General features: G+C 39.5%; 2 protein-coding genes across 6 annotated transcripts in view; both read right to left on the bottom strand.

Annotated features, from left to right (window-relative positions):
* Nucleotides 1-256: 256 nt before the first annotated feature.
* LOC126261899 (uncharacterized) lies at nt 257-1,716 on the bottom strand. The gene is made up of 3 exons (XM_049958581.1): nt 1,644-1,716; nt 1,281-1,517; nt 257-435 (listed from the first exon to the last, which is right to left on the bottom strand). Exons 1-3 carry the CDS (start codon nt 1,714-1,716, stop codon nt 257-259), a joined length of 489 nt encoding a protein of 162 aa, XP_049814538.1.
* A 7,810-nt stretch (nt 1,717-9,526) lies between these two features.
* The window catches only part of LOC126255843 (ADP-ribose glycohydrolase MACROD2-like), an 83,578-nt gene continuing 67,011 nt past the window's right edge, over nt 9,527-26,093 (bottom strand). For all 5 annotated transcript variants that reach the window (XM_049955435.1, XM_049955432.1, XM_049955436.1 and 2 more), the window contains 2 exons: nt 9,909-9,982; nt 9,527-9,791 (listed from right to left, as the gene is read on the bottom strand). In XM_049955435.1, the coding sequence (XP_049811392.1) occupies nt 9,705-9,791; nt 9,909-9,982 (161 nt within the window). In that variant the 3' untranslated portion in view covers nt 9,527-9,704. The remainder of the gene's footprint in view (nt 9,792-9,908; nt 9,983-26,093) is intronic.

Genomic DNA, 26,093 nt, shown 5'->3' on the forward strand with positions numbered 1-26,093 from the left:
GAGAACAACTTTGGACAGATAGATGTGACCAGCTTCAAGTGTGGCTGAAACCTGGAGGTACTTTAGATTTGTAATTTATTTGCGTGAAACATGTAATTACATGCATAGCAATTGGTAGTGCAATACAACAGTATACAATCTAATTTTACTTTATAATAGGAACTTAAGAATTTAGTCCAAATTATTTGACATAATAATACTTTAGATTTTAGTTTCTACAGAAGGCTATAGAAGCACTCCTCAATGAGCCACGATTTTAGATGTTTTTTGAATGTCTCTCCAGTGCATTGCAGTATTTTGCTCCATTAATATATGAACTGTTTGCAGTTTTTTTCAGTATTCTGTGTATCATATGGTAATTTTGTACTTGTCTAGTATTGTGATCAGGAATTTCTGCATTACAACAGGTATATTTCTTAACTTCTACAGTTAATACTATTGTTTCAAACATATACATTGAATAGATAGTCACAATTTTAAATTCTATAAACAATTCCTTACATGATGTTCTAGCATCTTTTTTGCCTAATATTCTCAAGGCTCTTTTCTGGAGTTTAAATACTCGGTCTACATGAGTTTTGGAAGCCCCACCCCACATTACAAGACCATATGCTAGAAATGTCATCCTCATTGTTAGGGTATTGACATTCTTCTTAACACATACAGGCTAGATGATAGCCTTGCACATATGTTGTCAATTTGTTGCGTCCATAGTAATTTGCTATCTATGCATATAGCTAGGAATTTACACTAACTGCAGATTTTCCATAAAATATTACTATCTTGAGAATCAATACAAGTTTGCAAATCACCAACACCGAAGAGGATTATATTTGTTTTTTGTAAGTTGACTTTTAGATTGTCATTTTCAAACTTTTCCTTTGCAATATCTATAAATTTTTTTACCTCTATGCTGAGATTAAGAATATCATTTCCCCAACAAAGGCCTGAAGTGTCATCTGCATACATTGTAATGAAGGTATCATTTTTTACTATCTACGGGAAGTCATTGATGTAACATATAAAAAGGAAGAGACCAATTATCGATCCCTGAGGCACACCAAATTTAATTCACCTGCCCCTTGAAGTATAACTTTTTACTATTTCTCCACTATTGTGTGAGACTGAGGTACACTGTCTTCTGTTTTTTAAATATGATGTGATGAGGTGCAATAATTTTCTATTTATGCCATCGCTGGCCAGTTTTGACAGAAGTACCTTATGATCAACCCTATCAAAAGCCTTTGATAGGTCTAGGAAAACTCCAGCTACTTGCATGCCTTCATCAATTTTGTCAAGAGCTTTCAGTATAAATTGAAGTGTTGCAGTCATGGTGCTACGACCACTTCTGACACCATGCTGAAAATCTCCCAGGATGTTGTGCTTATTATAATGCTCTAACATATTTTTCAGAATTACTTTTTCAATTAACTTGCTAAAAACGGAAGATAAAGAAAGTGGGTTGAAATTTTCTACTAGTAGTTTATCACCTTTTTTGTAGAGAGGTTTAACAATGGCTGGTTTTAGTATGTCAGTGAACACTCATTCTTTTAAGACACTATTTATTAGATGCACCAAAGGATACGCTAGTTTAAGTAAAAAATGGAGAAATTTCATCCCAGCCAGCGATTTTTTGTTTTTACATTCTCTGATGAGCTGCAAAATATCCTTGATTTCAAGTTCATGGAGTTGATTAGCTTCAGAATTGTCCTCCATTTTTACTTAAGCAGTGCGAAAATAATCTAGCATATCCTTTGGTGCATCTAATAAATAGTGTCTTAAAAGAAGGAGTGTTCTCTGACATAATAAAATCAGACATTGTTAAACCTCTCTACAAAAAAGGTGAGAAACTACTAGTAGAAAATTACAGACCACTTGCTTTAACTTCCGTTTTTAGCAAGTTAATTGAAAAAATAATTCTGAAATATATGTTAGAGCATTATAATAAGCACAACATACTGGGAGATTTTCAGCATGGCTTCAAGAAGTGGTCGTAGCACCATGACTGCAATACTTCAATTTATGCTGAAAGCTCTTGACAAAATTGATCAAGACATGCAAGTAGCTTCAGTCTTCCTAGACTTATCAACGGCTTTTGATAGGGTTGATCATAAGGTACTTCTGTCAAAATTGGCCAGAGATGGCGGAAGTGGAAAACTATTGCACCTCATCACATCATATTTAAAAAACAGAAGACAGTGTACCTCAATCTCACACAACAATGGAGAAACATTAAAAAGTTATACATCAAGGGACAGAAATATTAAATTTGGTGTGCTTCAGAGATCGATAATTGGTCCCTTCCTTTTTATATGTTACGTTAATTGAGTACCGAAGGATAATAAAAAATGATACTGAAGCCTGGAAGTCAAGGGAAGCCAGGATTTGGTTACAATTGTGGGCAGGGCTGTAATCAGTTACTATTGGTTGCCTTTTACAGTTACACACAATTTATTTTAAACCAGTAATTCGAGACTCAACAATAAATAAAAATACCACACATTATTAATGAAGGAATAAACAACTGTGTAAATAATAGTGTTTTCAGTGAGTTACAATTTAGAAAATTATTAAATACAGATACAGCAGATAATGTTTTAAAACCAAGCCACTGTGATCTGGGCAGAAGGCCTTACACGCCAGAAATGGCAATAAATTAAGAATTGTTTAAAACTCCCTGCAACTTAAAAATTACACGTATTGAAATATTAAAGGCAAGTTGCTACAAACACAGTAGAAGGCATCAGACGCCAGGAATGGCAGTAAATAAGGATTAAAGGCTTACTGCGTAAATACAAATACCAAATTATAATTTTAAGCCAAGTGACCACAACCATGGCTGAAGGCCTTACACATCAAGAATGGCAATAAATTAAGAATTGTTTAACAACTTGCTGCAATTTACAACGTAAGATATTGAAATATTAAAGGTAAGTTGCCACAAACACAGCAGAAAACACCAGGAATGGCAGTAAATGAGGTTTTAAGGCTTACTGCTAAGATACAGATAACAAATTAGAATTTTAAGGCAATTAACCACAATCACGGCTGAGGGCCATACACACCAGGAACGGCAATAATATAAAAAATTTAGAAACCTGCTGTAAAACAGCAAATACAATAGCAACGGTTAATTAAATAAACAAGCAACTGATCAACAAATGGGCGAAATAAGATGATGGTAAGCTTTGTAACACAACCCTTAACATCCACAGAACACTACACTGCTAGATTTATTTCAGAAGGCGACCAGAACTATTAACTAGATATATACAACCTTTAATGTAGGCATTACAAGGTATTGTAATAAATAATAGAATAATAAAACACAAGTACCAGTACACGAGTTACTGAGGCAGATTATACCCGCAGAAGGCGTGGGCTGAAGGAGTGTTACACTGAACTTCTGGCCATCAGACCCCCTTTTAGAACACACATGTCTTACAAGAACTAAGGGGCCACAGGTGCTCCAGGAATCGACCTCTGAGAAGGTTCGGCAACAAACACTTTCACAAGCAATGAGATAGGCAGCCAAGAGTTGCATTCACTTCACGGGATAGTAACTCAGACTAGTGGCAGTCTAACAAATGACTAATGATAATCTTGCTGAAGCTACCTGATGTCAGATAAAACAAATGCAACGATAGAACAATATGCCAAAGCTGGAACTGACGGTCTGCACTACGTCCCCAGAATACTATGTTTAGAGCACCCGGAATGAGAAAGGAACCACTACCACCAGAATAGAAGAATCACCAACCGGCCTACAATCAAGAAATGTACACTGCCATTACATACACTAAGCGACCCCCCTCCTCCCTCCGCCCACAGGGCAGGTAACTGGGGTGTTAGCGGCCAAATCAGATCTGCCTTCCCCAAGCACTCCACTCGCTACTCTTCGCCTCAGCAACACTACGAGCAGCAACATGAACCCAAGTTGCTGGAGAATCACGAGACGCCACAATGGTGGAAGTTTATCTACTTGGACTGAAATGCACTCATGTTAAAGCTTGCTGGATCTGGTTTACAATGAGGTCGTGCACCCTCATGACCACAGCCCTTCCATCCGGCAGTCCATGCGTGCCACCAGCAGTCCCGGCGTGTTCTGGCACAGCGTGGACCTGGCTACTACTGAGTCCCCAACCGAAGTGGCCCACTCACACGACCCGGAAAAACGACGATGTCACCCCAAAGATAGGGCAACAGTTACTACATATCGATAACTGCTGCTGCTACTAGTGGACTCGCAACACTTGCGAAACTGTGTGGTGCCAGTCAACACCAGAAGAAAACAAACAACTGCAACTATGCCAACTAAACGTTACCATTTGCCCTCTAACAGAGGGCGGAAACCTACAAACAGCACCAACACAAGCCGCAGCACGGCTCAGATACCTTCATTACAATGCATGCAGATGACACTTCAGGCCTTTGTTGGGGAAATGATTTTCTTAATCTCAACATAGAGGTAAAAATATTTATAGATATTGCAAAGGAAAGTTTGAAAATGACACTCTAAAAGTCAACTTACAAAAAACAAATATAATCCCCTTCAATGTTGGTGATTTGCAAACTTGTATTGATTCTCAAGATAGTAATATTTTAGGGAAAATCTGCGGTTAGTGTAAATTCCTAGGTATATACATAGATAGCAAACTACTATAGACACAACAAATTGACAATATATGTGCAAGGCTATCATCTAGCCTATATGTTTTCAGAAGTGTAGCTCCACACGTCAATAACCAAACGATGAGGACGAAGTATTTTGGTTTAATACATCCATTTCTAGCATATGGTCTTTCATTGTGGGGTGAGGCTTCCAAAACTCATGTGGACCGAGTATTTAAACTCCAGAAAAGAGACTTGAGAATATTAGGCAAAAAAGATGCTAGAACATCATGCAAGGGATTGTTTATAGATTTTAAAATACTATCTATTCTATGTATATGTTCGAAACAATAGTGTTATTAACTGTAGAAGATAAGGAAGATACATGTAGTAATGCAGAAATTCATGATCACAATACTAGACAAGTACAAAATTTCTACACGATAAACAGAAGACTGGGAAAAAAAAAAAAAAAAAAAAAAAAAAAAAAAAAAAAAAAAAACAAAAACAAAACGCAAGCAGTCCATATATTAATGGAGCAAAATACTTCAATGCATTGCCAAATGAATTGAAGGTAATAACTGTAGAGACATTCAAAAAAACATCTAAAATTATGGCTCATTGAGCAGTGCTTCTATAGCCTACTGTAGAAACTAATATCTAAAGTCTCATTATGTCAAATAATTTGGACCACATTCTTAAGTTCCTATTATAAAGTAAATTCAGATTGTATACTGTTGTATTCTACTACCAATTGCTATACATGTAATTACATGTTTCACACAAATAAATTACAAAATTACAAATATGTTTGACATTATTTAAGGTGCTCCAAACACTAATTTCAAATCCAATATTGTCACTGTTGCATGTGGAATATCTGTACTACGAAAGTTTTAATTTATTCAGTACCGAATTTTGGAGCTGTGCAAGTATACTAAAAGACACTGAAATGTTCTTGATTTTCTTTATTAAAAGCAACACTCAATCTGAAATAATAATGCCACCAGGAATATTGCCACTTCCTTTCTCAAATCCACGCATCACATAATAGAAACATTTATGTGCCCATAACGTCACTGGCAAAAAATTTATACTCCAAAGTCACATATACTGCCAATGTAGCATAATAAACCACACTCTGAACAACATGTTTTGGAGAGATCGTTAGTGTACTATACCACTGAAACTACATATTTTCAAAATACAAATGATGTTGTTGTTGTTGTTGTTGTGGTCTTCAGTCCTGAGACTGGTTTGATGCAGCTCTCCATGCCACTCTATCCTGTGCAAGCTTCTTCATCTCCCAGTACCTACTGCAGCCTACATCCTTCTGAATCTGCTTAATGTATTCATCTCTTGGTCTCCCTCTACGATTTTTACCCTCCACGCTGTCCTCCAATACTAAATTGGTGATCCCTCGATGTCTCAGAACATGTCCTACCAACCGATCCTTTCTTCTAGTCAAGTTGTGCCACAAGCTCCTCTTCTCCCCAATTCTATTCAATACCTCCTAATTAGTTATGTGATCTACCAATCTAATCTTCAGCATTCTTCTGTAGCACCACATTTCGAAAGCTTCTATTCTCTTCTTGTCTAAACTATTTATCATCCACGTTTCACTTCCATACAAATACTTTTAGAAATGACTTCCTGGCATTTAAATCTATACTCGATGTTAACAAATTTTTCTTATTCACAAACGCTTTCCTTGCCATTGCCAGTCTACATTTCATATCCTCTCTACTTCGACCGTCATCAGTTATTTTGCTCCCCAAATAGCAAAACTCCTTTACTACTTTAAGTGTCTCATTTCCTAATCTAATTCCCTCAGCATCACCTGACTTAATTCGACTACATTCCATTATCCTCATTTTGAAACTACATATTTTCATAACACAAACGTATAAATACGAAAAACATCAATTACTACCTGTTAGTTTCTAAGGTGGTGGTCCCTTCTGACACTAATCGCTGTTGAGAGAAGGAAAAAGGTCTCACAAAATTAAAGTGTTTTTAACTTTTTTGACATGGTGTTATTCCCTTCATTTTGCACGTTCATAAAACTTGACCAGTAACACCAGTGACTGAGGGCAGAGTGTACAGTACTCACCACGTTCTTTTCGAGAGAGTTATAGCTTATTTGCATTTGGCATCTTTTTAATAGCATATGCGGCACAACAGCACTCGTGTCAAAGGACAGAGGTATTGTGGTAACCATCCCGTCCTTGGATGCCGAAATCTAACCTACTTCACACATAGAATAGATTCTAACCTAACCACCTCGATCCCGTCAAAAACTGATGAATGAGATCGGATGCACAGTGACCAAGCTGTTGGCTGATGTTATCGAGCAACCTTTGACAGCGGTGACTGATGAGAGTTGTCAGTGCCACTATGAACTCAGCTTAGCATTTTAGCTAAGTGAACTAAATATTTAGATCGTGTTAAATGCCACTCAATATTCTTTTTAAAATTTCCCCATGAACTAGTGTAGCGCTTTGGTCAGAGTAAATCTAAGGTTAATTTTTATTGTATTATTTGTGACCAGTATTTACGTCTTAACTTTCTTTTGAAAATCCTTCCGATTGCACATTGCCCCACTCAGCAGGATGCCCTACTACATAACTTAATGCAAAATCTATTTTTTGAGAAGAGGTGTTGGATGTACACCTCCGTCAGGTTTAAACTTTGGTAAACGCTTGTATAGATCCATGCGACTGCTTAACTGTAGCTGTTCTAGTAAAGTATTTGTATCCAAAGATTTACTGTAGACCGACCTTCTGGGATTTTGTGCCTCGTTTTAGCTAGCTCATCCCACAATTGTTTAAATTTATTATTTGGATGAGTTACTTCATCCCCAGAAAGCCGTACAAACAGAAACAGAATCTCCATTTTCGCTTCTTTGCTCTAAAAGTTCAATACAATTTTGGGCATCTGAGATATGATCCTTTGCAAGTTTACACTCATTTACTGCAAATTTTCGCAAACTATTTACTCCAGTATGAATTTCCCCAATATGTTCTTGAATTTCGTTACATACAAGGTGGCATTATATTATGAATTTCGTTTTTAAAAAAGTTTAATTTATGATCTAGCGTATTCGTTAAATGCTCCTCCAAATGCTCAAATCTCACATCAAATTAAGAAAATCTGTCATTGTTACTGGTAAGTACCTCCTTCTTGGATGACTATATTTTATTATCAATGTCTTTAAACTGATTTTGCATCTGCTTAGTAAATTCATCAAATTTTCCCTTGTACTGGTAGCCATCTTTCTTGTGATGGCCGGCATGAACAAGTATTTTATTTCTCATCACGGTATGTTTATCGTCTATATCAATGATTTTAATTGTAAAATTAATTGTATTCTACACTTGTCTTATTGCATCACTGACAATACATACAACCTTTTTAAATTTGCCGCTTACACAGCTCACTGTTAACTTTATATTGTGTGTTGCCGACTAATTGCATGTAGGCTACAGTGTGCCAACGACAGTGTGTGCGCTGCAATCTTTTGGTGACTTCTTGTAGATTGTGTACTGTCCTTGGGTGAATACCGGTTTGTTTCTCCCCAACGAAGTTCTTCTTCCTTTTTCACTCAATTTTATTATTCATTTCTGATTCAGTTTGGCATTTGTACTGTACAGAACATCTTGTTTTATTCCCGTTGCCCTTGGCAATGCATTTTCTTCTTGGTGCTTTCTTAGAAAACTTTCTTGAGATTTGTCTTTTTCGTTACATTTTATCTCAATCATCAAACACCTAAATAATTTGCCACCTGGACATTCCTTTTATATATGATGAATGTTGCTTAATGAATATTTGGTCAACGTTAAGTATTTTAATCAGGATCCAGCTAGTCTGCGGCCTGAATCTATGTGCCTTCTTATTCCAATTTGGCTCAGACTTCGCCTCTGCACAGGCTGCAGATAAAGCTGCTCAAAATTAACTTCTCGTTCTCATTCACTCCACCACATAAATAAGAAGTGAGATGTAATTCACCTTCTTATATTATATTCAAAATTACTACTCAATACATGATAAATGAGGGCAGTTACCAACTCTTATACTGCACCTCTGTACTACACACATAAAAGATCTAATTTTGAACATTATAAATTACAATACACGTATTACCTTTGATATTTTGCGTTCTTAGATTTCATTGAGCTTTTTCTTCCACACCGCCTGCTCCATGGAACTCCTGCCTCTTTCCTCAGCAGGTAGGGTCGTCTGACTTCTACCAACTTTCGTACAGTCACTAGATCATTAGCTCTGGTATCAGCACCTACAATTTATAACACCTCCCAATACTGGGGTGCTCATCACTTATCGACTACTCTGTCCTGAACATCTTTTCTCTGACATACTTATTTAAGGACATAATACCTCTCATTCAAGGAATGGGATGTATCACTACAACATTTAGTTCTCTCCTCATTTGTTCAATTATGTAAACTAAGTAAACTGCATACTGATTTAGCAGTATCTCTCAATATTGCACAGTTATGTAATGTAGAGTTTTGTACGGCTTCTGACTCAAGTAAATAAATAAACTCTCTCTCTGGATATTCCACTTTTGTTATTCCTATCCATCTTTAAACAAGGTACGACAGTTTTAAATCCAAAAGCACTGTTACGTAGAAGCAGATAAGTTGCAGCAATCAGCATGTAAAGAAGTAATATGGTCGTTTACTTCTAAACTGGCTTTTCCATTTGGTGAAATCATAATGAGACAGACTCTCTGTGACAATGCTATTAATTATAAATGAATAAATTGTTAACACTGCAAAATGTATACTATATGTTGCAAAGAATTTTATTTCAATGTACGTTTACATAAGTCAATTGCAACAAGTAGTAAATCAAGTGAAAAAAGACAATTATGTAATAAATAAATGTACACATATTTTAAATCCCAATTATGTCCACATAATGGTGGCAATATTTATTCAAATTAAATAAATTTTTATTTACTGATAAAACAGTACGTGCAAGATCCAAATCAAAGTAATGACACATTCCTTTCTATTTATCAGGACCAGTCTCTCACATTGTATCAAATACAAACAAATTTTATTAATGGTTTATTCTACTGGGAAGTAGGCCTGCAGAAGATATTCATAAATCTTCACATCATTTTCCAGGAACAAGCAAAATATCACTCTGTCCACCTGTGAAAGAAAAATATCCATATCTCGGGTCATTCATTCAATAAAAGCAACATAATTATTATATATCTGTATTTCTAACTGCATTAGGGCCTACTTATTTCAGAATGCGTTACTTACTGAATCTCCTTGCTTCTCCAGGAAACTCCGAACTGTTTTAAGAGCAACGTTAGCTGCAGCATTCGGAGGGTATCCTAAACAAGATTTCCATTGTCAAAAAGAACAAACAAAGATGTCATTAATCTAAAGGAAGCTCTAGAATGTCATGTTCAGATATGGTTGTAGTGAAAATGATATGGGCTTGCTGTCCTATGATATGGAATCAGCAAACTTAGTTTGCTTCTCACTAGTGCGAAGTTTATGCATTTATGTGTATATGTAAAATGATGTGTGTAAAATGAAAAAATACTAACTAATAAAAAGATGTATGTGTATACATGCATAATGTATAATGTAAAAATGAGTAACAACTATACTTTTATGAATATGTAAAATGTATTTTGATAAAGCCAACTGCATGGTAAACATACTGAATGGCTAATAAATAAACATAAGAAGCATACGAAGGGATATAAGTTTAATACAGCACTTAATTGTTTTATAAGTATTCTATGGATCCACGGTGTGGCTATATCATCTAGATGTGGGACAAGTCAGCGTAGATTTTACACGGCACATAGGTAATGACAATTAAGTTTTTAGCAGTCAATAACAACAATTACTGAGAAACTTCTTTAACAATGTACCATTAACTTCACTATTATAATAGTTGCACAGACATGAACAAAACTTTCACATACTTTTAATGAAGAGTAGAGAGGAAGGTCTTGGGGATGTTGCCTTGCTTATGTTTAAATTACAATCGGTTTTCTTTCATCCATTTACAATTGTTCAGTCGATCAGTTGAGGACTGAATATTTTAGTATTGGTGTATTTCACCCCCTTTTACGCCAGAGATGGATTAGCTCATGGGAGAAGTCATTATTCAGTGTGATGTTATGACTCTAATACACCTGTAAGAGGCCCGTTCAAAACATTCCGGAACATTGGTAATTTCATGCCAATGGTATATTGGAGTGAAATGCAGTTGGCATCCCTGCACATGCCTGTGTTTAATATGTAAAAGGCGGAAGTTTCACTCTTGTATGTCTGTTATTGTTCAGTGCTGTATTGAGTAGAATTTTGTGTTGCACAGTTTGCAAATTTCGTGATGGTAGAGTTGGAAGAACAATATGTCTGCATTAAATTTTGTGTGGAACTAAAAAAAAAACCCTTACAGAGACACCCCAAATGATGTAGGAAGCCTACGGTGATGAATGTTTAAACTGTAATTGGTGGAATGGTTCACACGGTTTAAAACTGGCCGGACGGGAAGTTAAAAGGATGACCCTCGTTCAGGATGCCCTTCGAAATGTACCGTTGGTGCTTGTGTCAGCAATGCCACCGAAATTGCGCTTGTCAATCAAAGACTGACTGACTGAGAGATAGCAGAAGAATGTAACATTTCAGCTGGATCATGTCATGAAATCCTAGCACAGCATCTTGGAATGCATGTTGCCGCCAAGTTCATCCCACGGCTCATGAGTCAAGATCAGAAAGACCTTCGCCTCACAATCTGTGAAGAGTTTTTGCATCGCACAAGTGAGAACGATATGTTTGTTAAGAGAATCATAACTGGTGATGAGACATGGGCCTATGGTTATGTTGGTGAGACCAAGGTTTAACCTTCACAATGGGTTGGGAAAGGTTCTCCAGGACCAAAAAAAAGCTTGTCAGGTCATGTCAAATGTCAAAGCCATACTGAGAGTTTTCTTCGACATTGAAGGATTAGTTCAACATGAATTCGTGAGACAGGGCCAACTGTTAATTGGTAGTACTATCAGGAAGTGTTGCGACACCTGCGAGAAAATGTGAGAAAGAAACAGCCGGAAATGTTATGAGACAATTCATGGCTCTCGCATCACAATAATGCATCTGCACATTCAACCCTTTAGGTGCGTGACCACTGTACGAAAAAAAACAAATCACTGTGTTGCCTCATCCTCCGTACTCTTCAGACCTGGCCACCCCTGCAGATGTTGAAAATCCCATTGAAAGGACAAAGATTTGCAACAATATATAGGATAAAAGAAAATTTGCACATGGTGCTTCACACTATCCAGATAGAGGTATAACAAGACTGCTTCCGGAAGTGAAAACAGTGTTGGGAGTGGTGTATCAATTGTGGAGGAGAGTATTTTGATGGAAAACATGCATAATATGTAAAAGGTGGCCACAGAAAAATTTTGTGGACAAAGTTCCAGAATTTTTTGAACAGATCTTGTATACTACTTTTTCAATGTTAAAGAAGTAGTTTACAACAACAAGAAGCATTAGAGAATACATTGTGATTTTGTGATAATAATTTCAAGTTTCCAGTAGCAGGATGCTAATGAAGCCAACCCCCCACTTTTTCATGGGAGAATGTTGTGTATCAAACAAGAGGTGCACAACAAATACTGAAAGGGGCCCCGCCACCACACAGGTCCAACCACATGCCTGGCATCTCTCACGTCTGTGCAACGGCCTCCAGGTGGCACTCACAGGTGCGGACCTCGTCCTGTTTCTGCACCACGTTGTTCACCCAGTTGCACATCTGCTGATAGATGGACATCAGCCAATATAAAACGCTGTTAACTGCACACTACTTTGCTCCCACCTTGCATTGGCGGATGCAAGTTACGAACCAGCAATTAGCAGTGCCTAAAGTCAGCTCAGTTTAGTACTCTGAAGACTACTGTCTGACCTACTAGTCAATATTGATGGTGTTATTGGACTATTGAGTGTTTGATCATTTACAATCAGTTAGAGTGAGAATATATAGACTGCCATGAGCAGCAACGTTATTTAGACATCGCTGTGTTAGGTTTAGGACAACAAGTTCCATTCATCAAACTTCACTAAATTTAAGTACTATTTTGTAACATACTTTTAATACATCTTTGCTATAGTGCTGCCCTATCAAACAAGTGTTTGTTTGTAGGTGTGCAAATCAGCCACTAATCAGAAACCATTGCAGGGAAACAGTCATCTGCTACTGTGGATGTTTAATCTAGAAACAGTGGTGGCCAAATCAAAAAATGCTGATAATGATACCGTCACAGTTGCTACTGAAGATAACAGTACTTGTTCAATTCATCGGTAAACAATGGTGCTCACTGTTAATTAGAAAAATCAGGGAACTTATCAGAAGACAAGGGAAGCAAGAACACTGAAATTGGAGACCAAGAATTTTATGGCGACTTCAGCAGAGACAGGAAAAGGAAATCTAAAGCTTGCTGCTAAGACTGGAAGAAAAACATTAACAAAATTCTGAGAATGTGAGGACACGTGTATACTGCATATAAAAAAGATAATAATGGCAAAATTATTCAAATACTCCAAGAGGGGCATGATGATTAGGTCAAGATGATTACGTTGATGTGGACTTCAAAGATGTGTCAAAATCAGTTCAAAGGAAGTGTCACCTTCTGTCGGTGATAGGCAGGCAGTATTTAATACATTCTCAGAAATGGTGCCATGGAATCAGAGGAACATTTACGTAATCAGTCTTGTGGATATAAATCCGAACAAATAACCACGAAAATACACTGGCAAATCCAGAATGGGATGCTGATTTATCATTTGAAAAATGAGATGGGAAAACAAAGCCTGCAAAAAGACGTTTCTCAATACTCTTAAGATTAAATAATGGAATGACAAACTGGGTAAGGTAACTCCACACGTGGAATGAGCCTTGATTCAAAACTGTCATGTTCTCAAATAAAACAAATTAAAGAAAAAGATGAGACAACCTTAACAAAAGAATTCCTGAACTACCTTCCAAAACTGACATTACATTACAGCATGAAATCTCCATTTAAGCTGTACCCTGAGCCTATTTCACAATGCAAAAGCTGTACGGATAACACAAGGAAAATTGTAATACACAGAAGGTTCCACCATTAAGTGGGATCACCTTTATGTTATAAGAGTGCTACCTTAGCTTCCCCAAAGAAATACCAGTGCGACCTGTGTTACAGTTAGAGGTTTGGAAATGTGGGTGAAGACATAAGGAAGAAGCACACAGAACAGAAAGAGCAGACAAGGACACACAATGATCTAGATAAGAACGACACCCAGACATCTACTCATTGAAAACCATGGACTTACAGGTTGTGACAGTAGTTCCAAAATTTACATGCAATTGCAGTTCATTATAAAACAAAGTTAGTTGTCCCTCACCATATAGCGGAGGCGCTGAGTAAAAAAAAAAAACACACACACACACACACACACACACACACACATATATCAGAAAGTGAGCTTTTGACCAACTAGGCCTTTATCAGAAATAGACACACCCACACAAATGCAACTCTCACACATATACCCGCCCCCCCCCTCCCTGCACACACACACACACACACACACACACACACACACACACACACACACACACACACACACACACACACACACACGACAGCAGTCTCTGGGCTTCAGTAGCCAGACTCTGTGGTCGTGTGTGTGTGTGTGTGTGTGTGTGTGTGTGTGTGTGTGGTCATTTGTGATGAAGGCCTAGTTAGCCAAAAGCTCACTTTCTGACAGTCTTTTTGTCGAGCATGTCTGTGATTTTTTTGTTATGCCTATCTGTGACTCAGCATCTCTGCTACATAGTGAGTAGCAAATATTCTTTTCATTATATTTTCCATTCCATCCAGCATATTTCATTATTTAAAATTAGTTGTTCATAACTTACAATGCATAATTTAGAAATTAATGATGCAGTGTGTTACCATTTGATGAAACACAACATGAGAATTGGTTGCATCAAGTTTTGCATGTGTATAGGACACCCAATCAAGAACAATTTAGGAAAATTCTGTCCAATCATTTTGTATTCTGATGGCTGCAGATAGAATAGGAACACGATATTGTCGTAGAAGAAGCTGAGTAGCACAGCGGTGTAGTGGTTATGATACTACACTGTTGCATGGAAGGTTGTGTGTTCAAAACTCACCTGGACTGTACAATTTTAATTTCTATATTCGGTTCGAGTACATTCTAGAAGTATCCACAAATGTCAAGATTCACTGTACTGGAATGTTCTGTAGCTGTATACACACTGTATGTGTTCTGGCCGGAGGCAGTTCGCTCTGCGCTCTTATATGTGCAAATGTTGAATAAGACTTTGTTAAGTGAAGTTAGTGTTAGTCATTAATCTAATTACACCTTCTTCTATGTGACATTATTCTGGTGGAGGTGCAGGGTATTGGAATGTGTGAAAGTGCACATTATAGATGACACAGTGGCTCCCATCAGGCCACAACAGAGTCGCCATTTACATGGCGAGGAACCCGAGTTTGAACCATAGTCAACAGATCGCAATATACCAGAGACAGAAGAAGAAGAAGACGTTATGATGACAGCAACTGTGTGCCACCACATGAAACATCTTTCCACATTCTGTGGTGACGATGGCGAAGATCCTAACGAGTGGCTAAAGGTTATGAGCGTATAGCCAAATTTAACAAATGGAATGACACCGTGTGTATGGCTAACTTATTTTTCTACTTGGAGGGCACTGCCAAGAAATAGTATGAGAACAACGAGAAGAAATTCACAAGCTGGGAAATATTCCAGGCAGAACTGCGCAAGTATTTCGGCGACACACAACAATAGAAGTGCAAGGCTGAAGATAAATTAAAGTGCAGGACACAGTGTCCAGTAGAAACTACAGCATCCTACATTCCAGACGTCTTGGAGCTGTATAAAATAGAGGATCCTAGAATGAAGGAGGAAGACAAGGCTGCAGATCTCAGGAAGGGTGTTGCTGAGGACGTCTATCAAACCCTACTCCTGAATGAAGTTTTGACAGCAGACGACTTCATAAAATGGTGCCACTATATCGAGACAATGCATCAAAAAATAATTACAAGCAAGAAGTTTGAACAGCTTCCAACGTCGTATCGATGTCTGTGATGGATTCTGGTGGAGGCTCCGAGTATTGGAATGTGAGATAGCGCACATTATTGACGATACAATGGCCCCCATCAGGCCATGACAGAGCCGCTGTTTACGTGGCCAGAAACTTGAGTTCGAGCCATAGTCAACAGATCACAATCTACCGGAGACAACTGATTTCACAAGTGTTCTTCATCAGATAGTGACAGGAAGGCACTTGGATTGCATGGCGAGCAAAGAACCAAGACACTTCAAGAGGTCATAAGGGAGGAAGTGGAACAGACATTGAACCCAATCTCTTGTCCTTCATTTCCCTTTAAAATGATGAAAAAGTTGACGCACAGGTGAAGTTATATTCCTACACTGCCGCATGAAGAACCTGTTTGGGCACCAAGGAAGACTGACATCTGGAGGACCCAGGATAACCAACCAGTATGTTTCCACTGCAGATGACCAGGACATGTGGTGCACTATTGTCGAAAAAGTTGGCGGATATTTGATGACGCCCTTGCCAGAAAAAAGCAGACCGATCTTATCCGACGCTAACTCCGGGACGACGAAGATGAACAAGAAGATGTGGGTGCAAGATGACGTAGGTCACCATTGCCGCAAGCTAGCCGCTGGAGAGGACACTCCCCAACACGCAGATCAAGGTCTCCATCGCCATTTAGAAGCTCCAGCCAATCACCTAGCCGCCGCAACCTGGAAAGATAAAGGTTGCGATCTTCCTTGGAAGTGAGGTCGCCAAAGAGAAAAATCCTCTGCCGTCGATCACTACAAAAACGATAGAAAACTACGTCGATATCCTCATGGACAGCTGACCAGCCCAAGCTCTTGTGGCCTCTGGAGCATCATATTCAGTGATTTCGGAGAAGTGCCATCGCCACTTGCAGAAAACCATATTCACCAACAACAATACATCTCTGCTGAAGGTGGCTAATGGGAAATATGTAAAACCTACAGGAAGATGTACCACTCATGTGGGTACAACTGGCCATACACAGCCCTTAGAATTCATCGTCTTACAAGAGTGTAGTGATGACGTCATTCTCGGATGGGACTTTTTGAAAGCTTTTCAGGTAATTATAGAGTGTGGTCACTCGAAGATTATGCTAGATGAGATGAGATACTGTGGATAGGAAGATATGCATCTGAGTGTGTGGAGACTGTGTGCTGGATGAAGATCATTCCTGCAGTCAGTGCTAGAAAGGTAATTGTCACATGTCATGCCATGCATCAACCCATTGATCCTGTGGAATGTAAGCGAAGCATACCACTGAAGAATAACTTGCTCATCCCAGCCTCTGTCATCTTGTTTAAGAATGGATTCGGTAAATTGTGGAAAGTTAACTGTCGCTGAGAACTGCAGATCCTTACAAGACACATGTGCGTAGGAAACACTGGGCCGTTAATCGAAGAACAGCTGAGCATCATAGAAACCTCCCATGCTGAGTCTGTGGGCAAAATTAGCACTACCACTATGAGACAAGATCTTCTAGCTCAACTATCACCAGATCTCACTAAGGAACAACATAAGAAGCTACATGCCATTCTACAAGAGTTCTCTGAATGCTTCAATCCGCAGGTTAAGAGCAAATTAGGCAAATCGACGGTGAAGCACTGGATTAGCACTGGAGACCAACAACCAATGAGCCAGAGAGCAAACCGTGTGTCAGCGATGGAACATCGAACAATTCGCGACGAGGTAGAGACAATGATGAAGAATGACATCATTCAGCCTTTGCAGAGCCCATGGTCGTCACCAGTGGTCCTAGTCAGGAAGAAGGATGGCAGTTGGCGCTTTTGTGTTGATTACAGGAAGCTTAATAAGGTAACTAAAAAGGACATTTACCCTCTTCTACAAATTGACGAGACTCTAGATTGTCTGAAGGGGGCTAAGTTTTTCTCAACCATGGACATGTACTCAGGATACTGGCAAATCAAAGTAGATGAGGCTGATCATGAGAAAACTGCACTCATCACCCCTGAGAGCCTGTATGAGTTTAAGGTAATGCTGTTTGGTTTGTATAATGCAACAGCAACTTTTGAATGGATAATGGATAATCTTCTATGTCATCTGAAGTAAACGATGTGTCTTTGTTATTTAGATGACATTATAGTGTTCTCAGAGACATTTGATGAACATATAAAAAGACTGAGGGCCGTTCTTAAGTGTCTCCAACAAGGCAGACTGAAACTTAATCCAAGAAAGTGTCTCTTTGGAACAAAAGAAATCAAAATACCTGGACACCTTGTGTCAAATGAAGGTGTGCGGCCAGACCAAGATCTATAATGGAATTTCCTATTCCTAAAAGCATTAGAGATGTGAGAAGCTTCCTCGGATTATGTTCTTGTTACCGTCGTTTTATCAGAGTTTTGTATCAAAGCTGGACCACTCCAACAGTTATTAAAAGCTGATGCTAAATTTATCTGGGGTGGTGCACAACAAGTTTTTCGATGTGCTGCGAAAAGCTCTGACGACTGACCCTGTACTTGGTCTGTATGATGAGAGAACACCTACAGAACTACACACAGATGCCAGTGGGTACGGGATCAGTGCTGTTCTAGTGCAAATTTTGGATGGAAGAGAGAAGGTTATAGTCTATGCTTCTAGGACACTTACAAAAGCTGAGAGAGGCTACTCAACTACAGAAAGAGAAGGTCTTGCTGTGATCTGGGCCATGTGCAAATTTTGACAGTATCTGTATGGAAGGCCATTCACCGTTGTTACAGACCATCGTTCACTTTGTTGGTTGACAGTTCTTAAGGATCCAACAGGAGGACTAGCCAGGTGGTAATGTCTTCAAGAGTATGACATTACCATAGCGTACAAAAGTGGAAGAAAACACCAAGATGCCGACTGTCTCTCAAGAAACCCTGTGCAAGACAATTGAGACTTTGATGAAGATAGTGACCTGTCTTGCTGCACTCCATGATCTCTCTGCTGAGCAGAAGAAGGATGCCAAGATATCTCAAATTACACTTGCCTTAAATCGGTCAGAGGATGTGAAAGGACAATTTAAGGTAGTTAATGGATTACTTTGCAAGAAAAACTTTGATCCGTTTGGAAAGAGATGGCTACCGGTGATTCCTAAACACATGCGCTTAGATGTTCTACAAAAATTCCATGACACACCTGAGGCCGGACACTTAGGATTTATTAAGACTTACAATAGAATCTGCAAGAGATTTTTCTAGCTAGGTTTATTTAGGAGTGTCCGTCACTATGTGTCGCACTGTTGAGGGTGCCAGTGGAGAAAGTCAGTTCTTCAGAAACCACCTGGCCGACTCATACCAATTCCACTAGCCGAAATGCCTTTCCAGCGTGTTGGGATTGCCCTCCTCGGATGATTTCCAACGTCTGCTAGTGGCAATAGATGGATTATTGTTTGCACTGATTATCTGACACGCTATGCCATTACAAAAGCCGTGAAAACAGCCGAAGCTCCCAAAATAGCCAAATTCATCGTGGAAGACATTGCATTAAAACACTGTGCTCCTCGGTCATTAATTACATTACTCATCACATGACTACTGCCTACCATCCACAAACTAACGGGCTTACTGGCCTTGGCCTTGGCCAACATCCTATCAACCTTTTGTGACATTTGCCTGCAACACCGCCAAACAAGACACCACAGGATTTACGCCATTTTTCCTGGTGCACGGGCATGAGGCAACTACGACGATGGATACTGTGTTTCTGTTACATCCTGATGCCGTGGACGACGACTATGTCGGCCAGGTGTTAACCAGAACTGAGGAAGCTTGGCAATTAGCTTGAGTCCGCAGACTGCAGGCTCAAGAAAACGATCACCGAAGGTATGACGCGAGCCAACGCCCTGTTGTCTGTCTACCAGCCTGGTAACCTCATCTGGATCTTCACTCCTGTTCAGAAGATTAGTCTCTCTGAGAAGCTCCTCAGGCGTTACTTAGGACCTTATAAGGTTGTAAGGCAGTTGTCTGATGTTACTTATGAAGTTGAAGATTTCGACCCTGACATAAGATGATGAAAGATGAGAGATACCATCCACATCCTTCGAATGAAGCCCTACAAGGATCCTGAAACCCAGGGTAAATTCAAAGCTCCAGCGACAGGCAACAAGCGGAAAGGTGATGAAGAGCGTAGCAGCAAAAGAAGTTCTAAGAAGGTCACCGACCATGCGAGCATCAGTCATCGGAAGTCGGAGTACACAGGGCCAATTACTCGTTCCCGGACTAGGAGGACGCAACACCGAGATGCTGTTCTCTTAAGGAGGGACCAATGTCTCAGAAGAAGCTGAGTAGCACTGTGGTGTAGTGGTTATGATACTAAACTGTTGCGTGGAGGGTCTTGAGTTCAAAACTCACTTGGACTGCTGTACAATTTTAATTTCTATATTCGGTTTGAGTACGTTTTAGAAGTATCCACAAATGTCAAGAATTATTGTATTGGAATGTTCTGTAGCTGTATATATACTGTATGTGTTCTGTCCGGAGGCAGTTCGCTCCACGCTCTTGTATGTGCAAGTGCTGAATAAACCTTTGTTAAGTGAAGTTAGTGTTTGTCATTCATCTAATTACACCTTCTTTTACGTGACATTATTATCAAATGCTCTTTATTTGATATTGGAGTTTTGATTATGCAAAAGTTTTGGAGAAAAGACATACTCAAATGAGTGTGACTTAGTTCACAGTTCCATCTAGCGCAAGCTTGAAGGATGTGAAGTTGAAGGTCCTAGCCCATACACCTTGATACCTAAAGAGGTGACAGTTTCACAACTATATGTGTGCTTCCATGAAGGATTTTAATAAAAATTGGTTAAGGTTTCCAAGTGGGTATTGTTACTTGCTTTATCAGCACCAAAATGAATGTAACAGTGTAAAGTTATACAAGGGACTGACAAATACCACAGAAGTAATATACTCTACCACAAATGCCAAGAATGTTCCATGTATCTATTGTAATTAAGCTTTCCAAAAAGTATTTTCACTGTTTCACTTTTTGATATGATAAAAAATTTCACTGTAGCACTGCAACGCAAATATTGTGCCCCAATGAAATGTATCAGGTATTCTACACAGTTTCTTGTCTCTCTTGCAAAATTCATGTTTTGCTACTCATGCAATATTGCTTCTTCACCGACAGTATCATGACCTGTTGTCTGACACACCTGCAACTGTAGTCTGCAACATTGTTTCAAAATAAATTACCTACTGATCCCACAATGGTAGGTTCTTGTGATTTACACTGTTAAACCATGGTGTCACTTTTCATACACTTCAGCCACTGTCAGATGTTAAACATTCCATCAAATGTTGTGGAAGGGGAACAAAGAAGGGGGGGGGGGGGGTTGAGGCAAATTCTAGTCAACAAATGGAATGAATGCTTGACACCTCCAAACCATCATCACCCAGCTGAATGCTAAACAAACGGTGAAAAACGCCAGGTAGGAAATTATACATAACCCATTTCTTGCTTTTATCACATGTCACTCATTCCTCACCAAATGAAAGTACACAAAATGAATGTACTTATAGTAACAATATCTTGTGAGTCATTGGCGTCCATTTCCCAACATATGTTCTACAGAAATGCATCTGTACCTCATAAATGGCACAGTACATTTGATCTTTCAAATCACAAGTAAACTGTAGCATCATCATGTGAAAAACAAAAATCAATTTCTTATAGCTTATACAATATCAGAGGAAAAAATCAAAAGAAAGGGGAAACATGCCATGCAGTATTCTGAGAGACCACATATTTGCTACAATAGTTTACCAAAACATACAAATGACAAATTACACAGTTTTGCCACAACGTAAGAAAATATAACATGACAAAAATGGTCACGTTTTGGCCAGTTTTCACAGCAAGCATGGTAGACAGTACTAAGAAAACAATATTCAGAGTAATCCGTAAGTGAAAAATAACACTGGTACAATTACACGTACACACACTGTGGTGAGCAAAGAACTTCTTTCCAGGGTCAAACTAGACTGCAAATTGCAATTATAATGTTTTTATTCTCTCCATCCTCCCCCCCCCCCCCCCCCCACACACACACACTTATCTACCAAGCAAATGACACTAACAAGGCACAGATTGCAGATTATCTGCAAAGCTAACATTCATCTTTGGAGACAGAGATGTGCAGTATCATTGTACACAATTAAAAAGTATTGTACAATATGTTGTGGTCAAGTACAAGCCAAACCCAGCTATGAGGAATGGGAAAGAGAGGATCAGCCCAAGATTAAACAAAGCCAGCACTAAGCAAAAATAAAATTTTGGTGACTGATGAAAAATTTAAAGAAAACTTTGTTTTATGAAAAGTCACAACTGGATAAAAATCATGCATACAGTCATTATGTGATCATACTGGCACCAAATGGAAGATCCTGGAGAAAAGAATTAAACACTGAAGGTGGTCTCTTCAGTTAGTTCCCTACATAATTGTATGTTTTTGGCTGGCTTGGGTTGGGTTGGGAGGGTGGAGTTTCACTGGTTGTGACAGTTAGTGTGGGAGGTTGCTTCAGTTAGTACAGGATGTTGTTTGTTGTTATCGTAAAAAAGATGAGGTGGTTTGGTTGGAGTGGGAGGTGTTTCATGCCTAGCATTTCATCCCCTCCCCCAAGTTTATCATCATTTTGATAATTGTAAACTGGGTTATTATTTGTAGTATTTTTATTTCCATATTTACATTTTACTTTTTGTGTTGTTCTTGTCAGCTTGACTCTACATTTGTTTGGAATTAAATGTTTGGTAAGTTTCACTTCTGTACTCAATCTATTTTTTGTGGTTTTAGTTATTGTTTTTTCGCTGTCTTTTTTTGTGTTTGATGCTGTAAATTTTGTCAATTTGTGTTAAAAATGGCATGTGTTGCAGTGTTTCAACATTTATTTTCTTTTTACCATCTTTTTTGTAACTGAGCTATATACATATATATAGGTCAATTATTGTTGTCACATTTTTGCATTATCTACATCTACATCTACATCCATACTCCGCAAGCCACCGGACGGTGTGTGGCGGAGGGTACCTTGAGTACCTCTATCGGTTCTCCCTTCTATTCCAGTCTCGTATTGTTCGTGGAAAGACGGATTGTTGGTATGCCTCTGTGGGGGCTCTAATCTCTCTGATTTTATCCTCACGGTCTCTTCGCGAGATATACGTAGGAGGGAGCAAGATACTGCTTGACTCTTCGGTGAAGGTATGTTCTCGAAACTTCAGCAAAAGCCCATACCGAGCTACTGAGCGTCTCTCCTGCAGAGTCTTCCACTGGAGTTTATCTATCATCTCCGTAACGCTTTCGCGATTACTAAATGATCCTGTAACGAAGCGCGCTGCTCTCCATTGGATCTTCTCTATCTCTTCTATCAACCCTATCTGGTACGGATCCCACACTGCTGAGCAGAACTGAAGCAGTGGGCGAACAAGTGTACTGTAACCTACTTCCTTTGTTTTCGGATTGCATTTCCTTTGGATTCTTCCAATGAATCTCAGTTTGGCATCTGCTTTACCGACGATCAACTTTATATCATCATTCCATTTTAAATCTCTCCTAATGCGTGCTCCCAGATAATTTATGGAATTAACTGCTTCCAGTTGCTGACCTGCTATTTTGTAGCTAAATGATAAGGGATCTTTCTTTCTATGTATTCACAGCACATTAAACTTGTCTACATTGAGATTCAATTGCCATGCGTCAATTCGATGCAGATCCTCCTGCATTTCAGTACAATTTTCCATTGTTACAACCTCTCGATATACCACAGCATCATCCACAAAAAGCCTCAGTGAACTTCCGATGTCATCCACAAGGTCATTTATGTATATTGTGAATAGCAACGGTCCTATGACACTCCCCTGCGGCACACCTGAAATCACTCTTACTTCGGAAGACTTCTCACCATTGAGAATGACATGCTGCGTTCTGTTACCTAGGAACTCTTCAATCCAATCACACAATTGGTCTGATAGTCCATATGCTCTTACTTTGATCATTAAACGACTGTGGGGAACTGTATCGAAAGCCTTGCGGAAGTCAAGAAACACGGCATCTACCTGGGAACCCGTGTCTATGGCCCTCTGAGTCTCGTGGATGAATAGCGCGAGCCGGGTTTCACACGATCGTCTTTTTCGAAACCCATGCTGATTCCTACAGAGTAGATTTCTAGTTTCCAGAAAAGTCATTATACTCGAACATAATATTTGTTCCAAAATTCTACAACTGATCGACATGAGAGATATAGGTCTATAGTTCTGCACATGTGTTTGACGTCCCTTCTTGAAAATGGGGATGACCTGTGCCCTTTTCCAATCCTTTGGAATGCTACACTCTTCTAAGAGACCTACGGTACACCGCTGCAAGAAGGGGGGCAAGTTCCTTCGCGTACTCTGTGTAAAATCGAACTGGTATCCCATCAGGTCCAGCAGCCTTTCCTCTTTTGAGCGATTTTAATTGTTTCTCTATCCCTCTGTCATCTATTTCGATATCTACCATTCTGTCAAGAAAGAAGCCTCCACGAAGAGTATGTGAATGCAATACACATACTCGGGCGTCCCCTGGGCGGTTGTATACCGGCTGATCCTTTCACTCCAGAAGCAACATGACAATCCTACAGAAAAGGACCTTATCAGGCCCAGCACTGACGATTATCTCTGTAAATATTGAAGGCCTGTCTGCATACAAAGAACGTCTGCTACAAGACCTCTGTCAGAAAGAGAAATGTGATGTCCTGTGTCTACAAGAAACTCACAGAGATAGCACACTCAAAAGAACCAAGATAAACGGCATGCGACTAGTAGCTGAAAGGCCATACCGACAGTATGGCAGCGCAATCTTTACCAGGCCAAACATACAGATCCTTTCAAGCAGTATAAACGACATCAATGATACTGAAGTGCTAACCATTGAACTTAGTGACTGCACTGTTACATCAGTGTACAAACCACCAACTGTGGACTTTTCCAGCTCCCTAAACAACCTAAAACTGATACATGACAATAAACTGCCTGCTTCCTACAACAGTGGCAGATGGGGGAGAGGTTATAACCCGGACCTCATCTTCGTTGGCCATCAAGTAACGTCCCAATGCTCAAAAGGAGTTTGCTCACCAATACCAAACACCCAGCACCGTCCAATAATGTGCCAGATCACATCTGTTGTTAAACCCCATAGCGTACCTTTTCGCCGTAGGTACAATTTTAAGAAAGCAGAATGGTCAACCTTTCAAAACCTCATGGAAGATTCTGTAAACTACCTACCACCTGAACCAAGATTCTATGACAATTTCGTGAAGGCTGTGCAGTGATGTTCCAAGCAATCGATCCCTAGAGGATGCAGAAGCAATTATGTTGAAGGCCTTACACCAGAATTAGAGGATCAGTTGCAGCAATACCTGGCACTGTTTGACGCAAACCCTCTATCTGTGGAAACTATCACTGTGGGCGAGCAGCTAACCGAGTCACTAGCTAAAACCAGGAGAGAGAAATGGCTGAGGACAATGGAGGAATTGGACATGAAAAGGAGCAGTCAGAAAGCCTGGACACTCCTTAAACGTCTCAACAATGACCCGACTTTCTCTCCAGGACATGCTCCCGTCACAGCCGACCAAATAGCCCACCAGCTTCTCAAGAATGGGAAACCCGACACCAAAATCAGGAAGTCTGAGACCAAAATAGACAGGATTGAACACCAAGAAAATTCAACTCTGGCCACCCCTCTCACAATGGCAGATCTGGACAAAGCCATAGCGAAATGCAAGCTAAGGAAGGCCCCGGGCCTGGACGGGATTTTTGTTGAACAGATTAAACACTTTGGTCCCAACATTAAACAATGGCTACTGAAACTGTTTAACAATTGCATGGAAACAGGTCAGATTCCCACAATCTGGGGGAAGGCTAAAGTTATTGCCATTTTAAAACCAGGCAAAAATGCTGATGACCCCAGAAATTTCCGACCTGTATCACTTCTCTGCCATATCTTTAAAATCTTTGAAAGAATACTACAGGATCGCCTCTCCAGTGCCATAGAACCCTACCTAATCCCCCAACAAGCAGGTTTCCGCCCAGGGAAAAGCACTACATCTCAGGTAATTAACCTCACGCAGCTGATTGAAGACGGCTATGAGAACCAGAAAATAACTGGTGTCGCCTTTATAGACTTGACAGCCGCATATGACACCATCAACTTACGTCTGCTAATGAAGAAGCTGTATGCCATTACCAGGGACTTTAAATTCACATCCACAGTTAGAAGTCTGTTAGAGAACCGTAGGTTCTCTGTGGAATTCCAAGGGATGCATAGCAGGTGGCGGGCCCAGAAAAATGGT

Source organism: Schistocerca nitens, chromosome 1, assembly GCF_023898315.1.
Source record: "Schistocerca nitens isolate TAMUIC-IGC-003100 chromosome 1, iqSchNite1.1, whole genome shotgun sequence".
NCBI lineage: Eukaryota > Metazoa > Arthropoda > Insecta > Orthoptera > Acrididae > Schistocerca > Schistocerca nitens.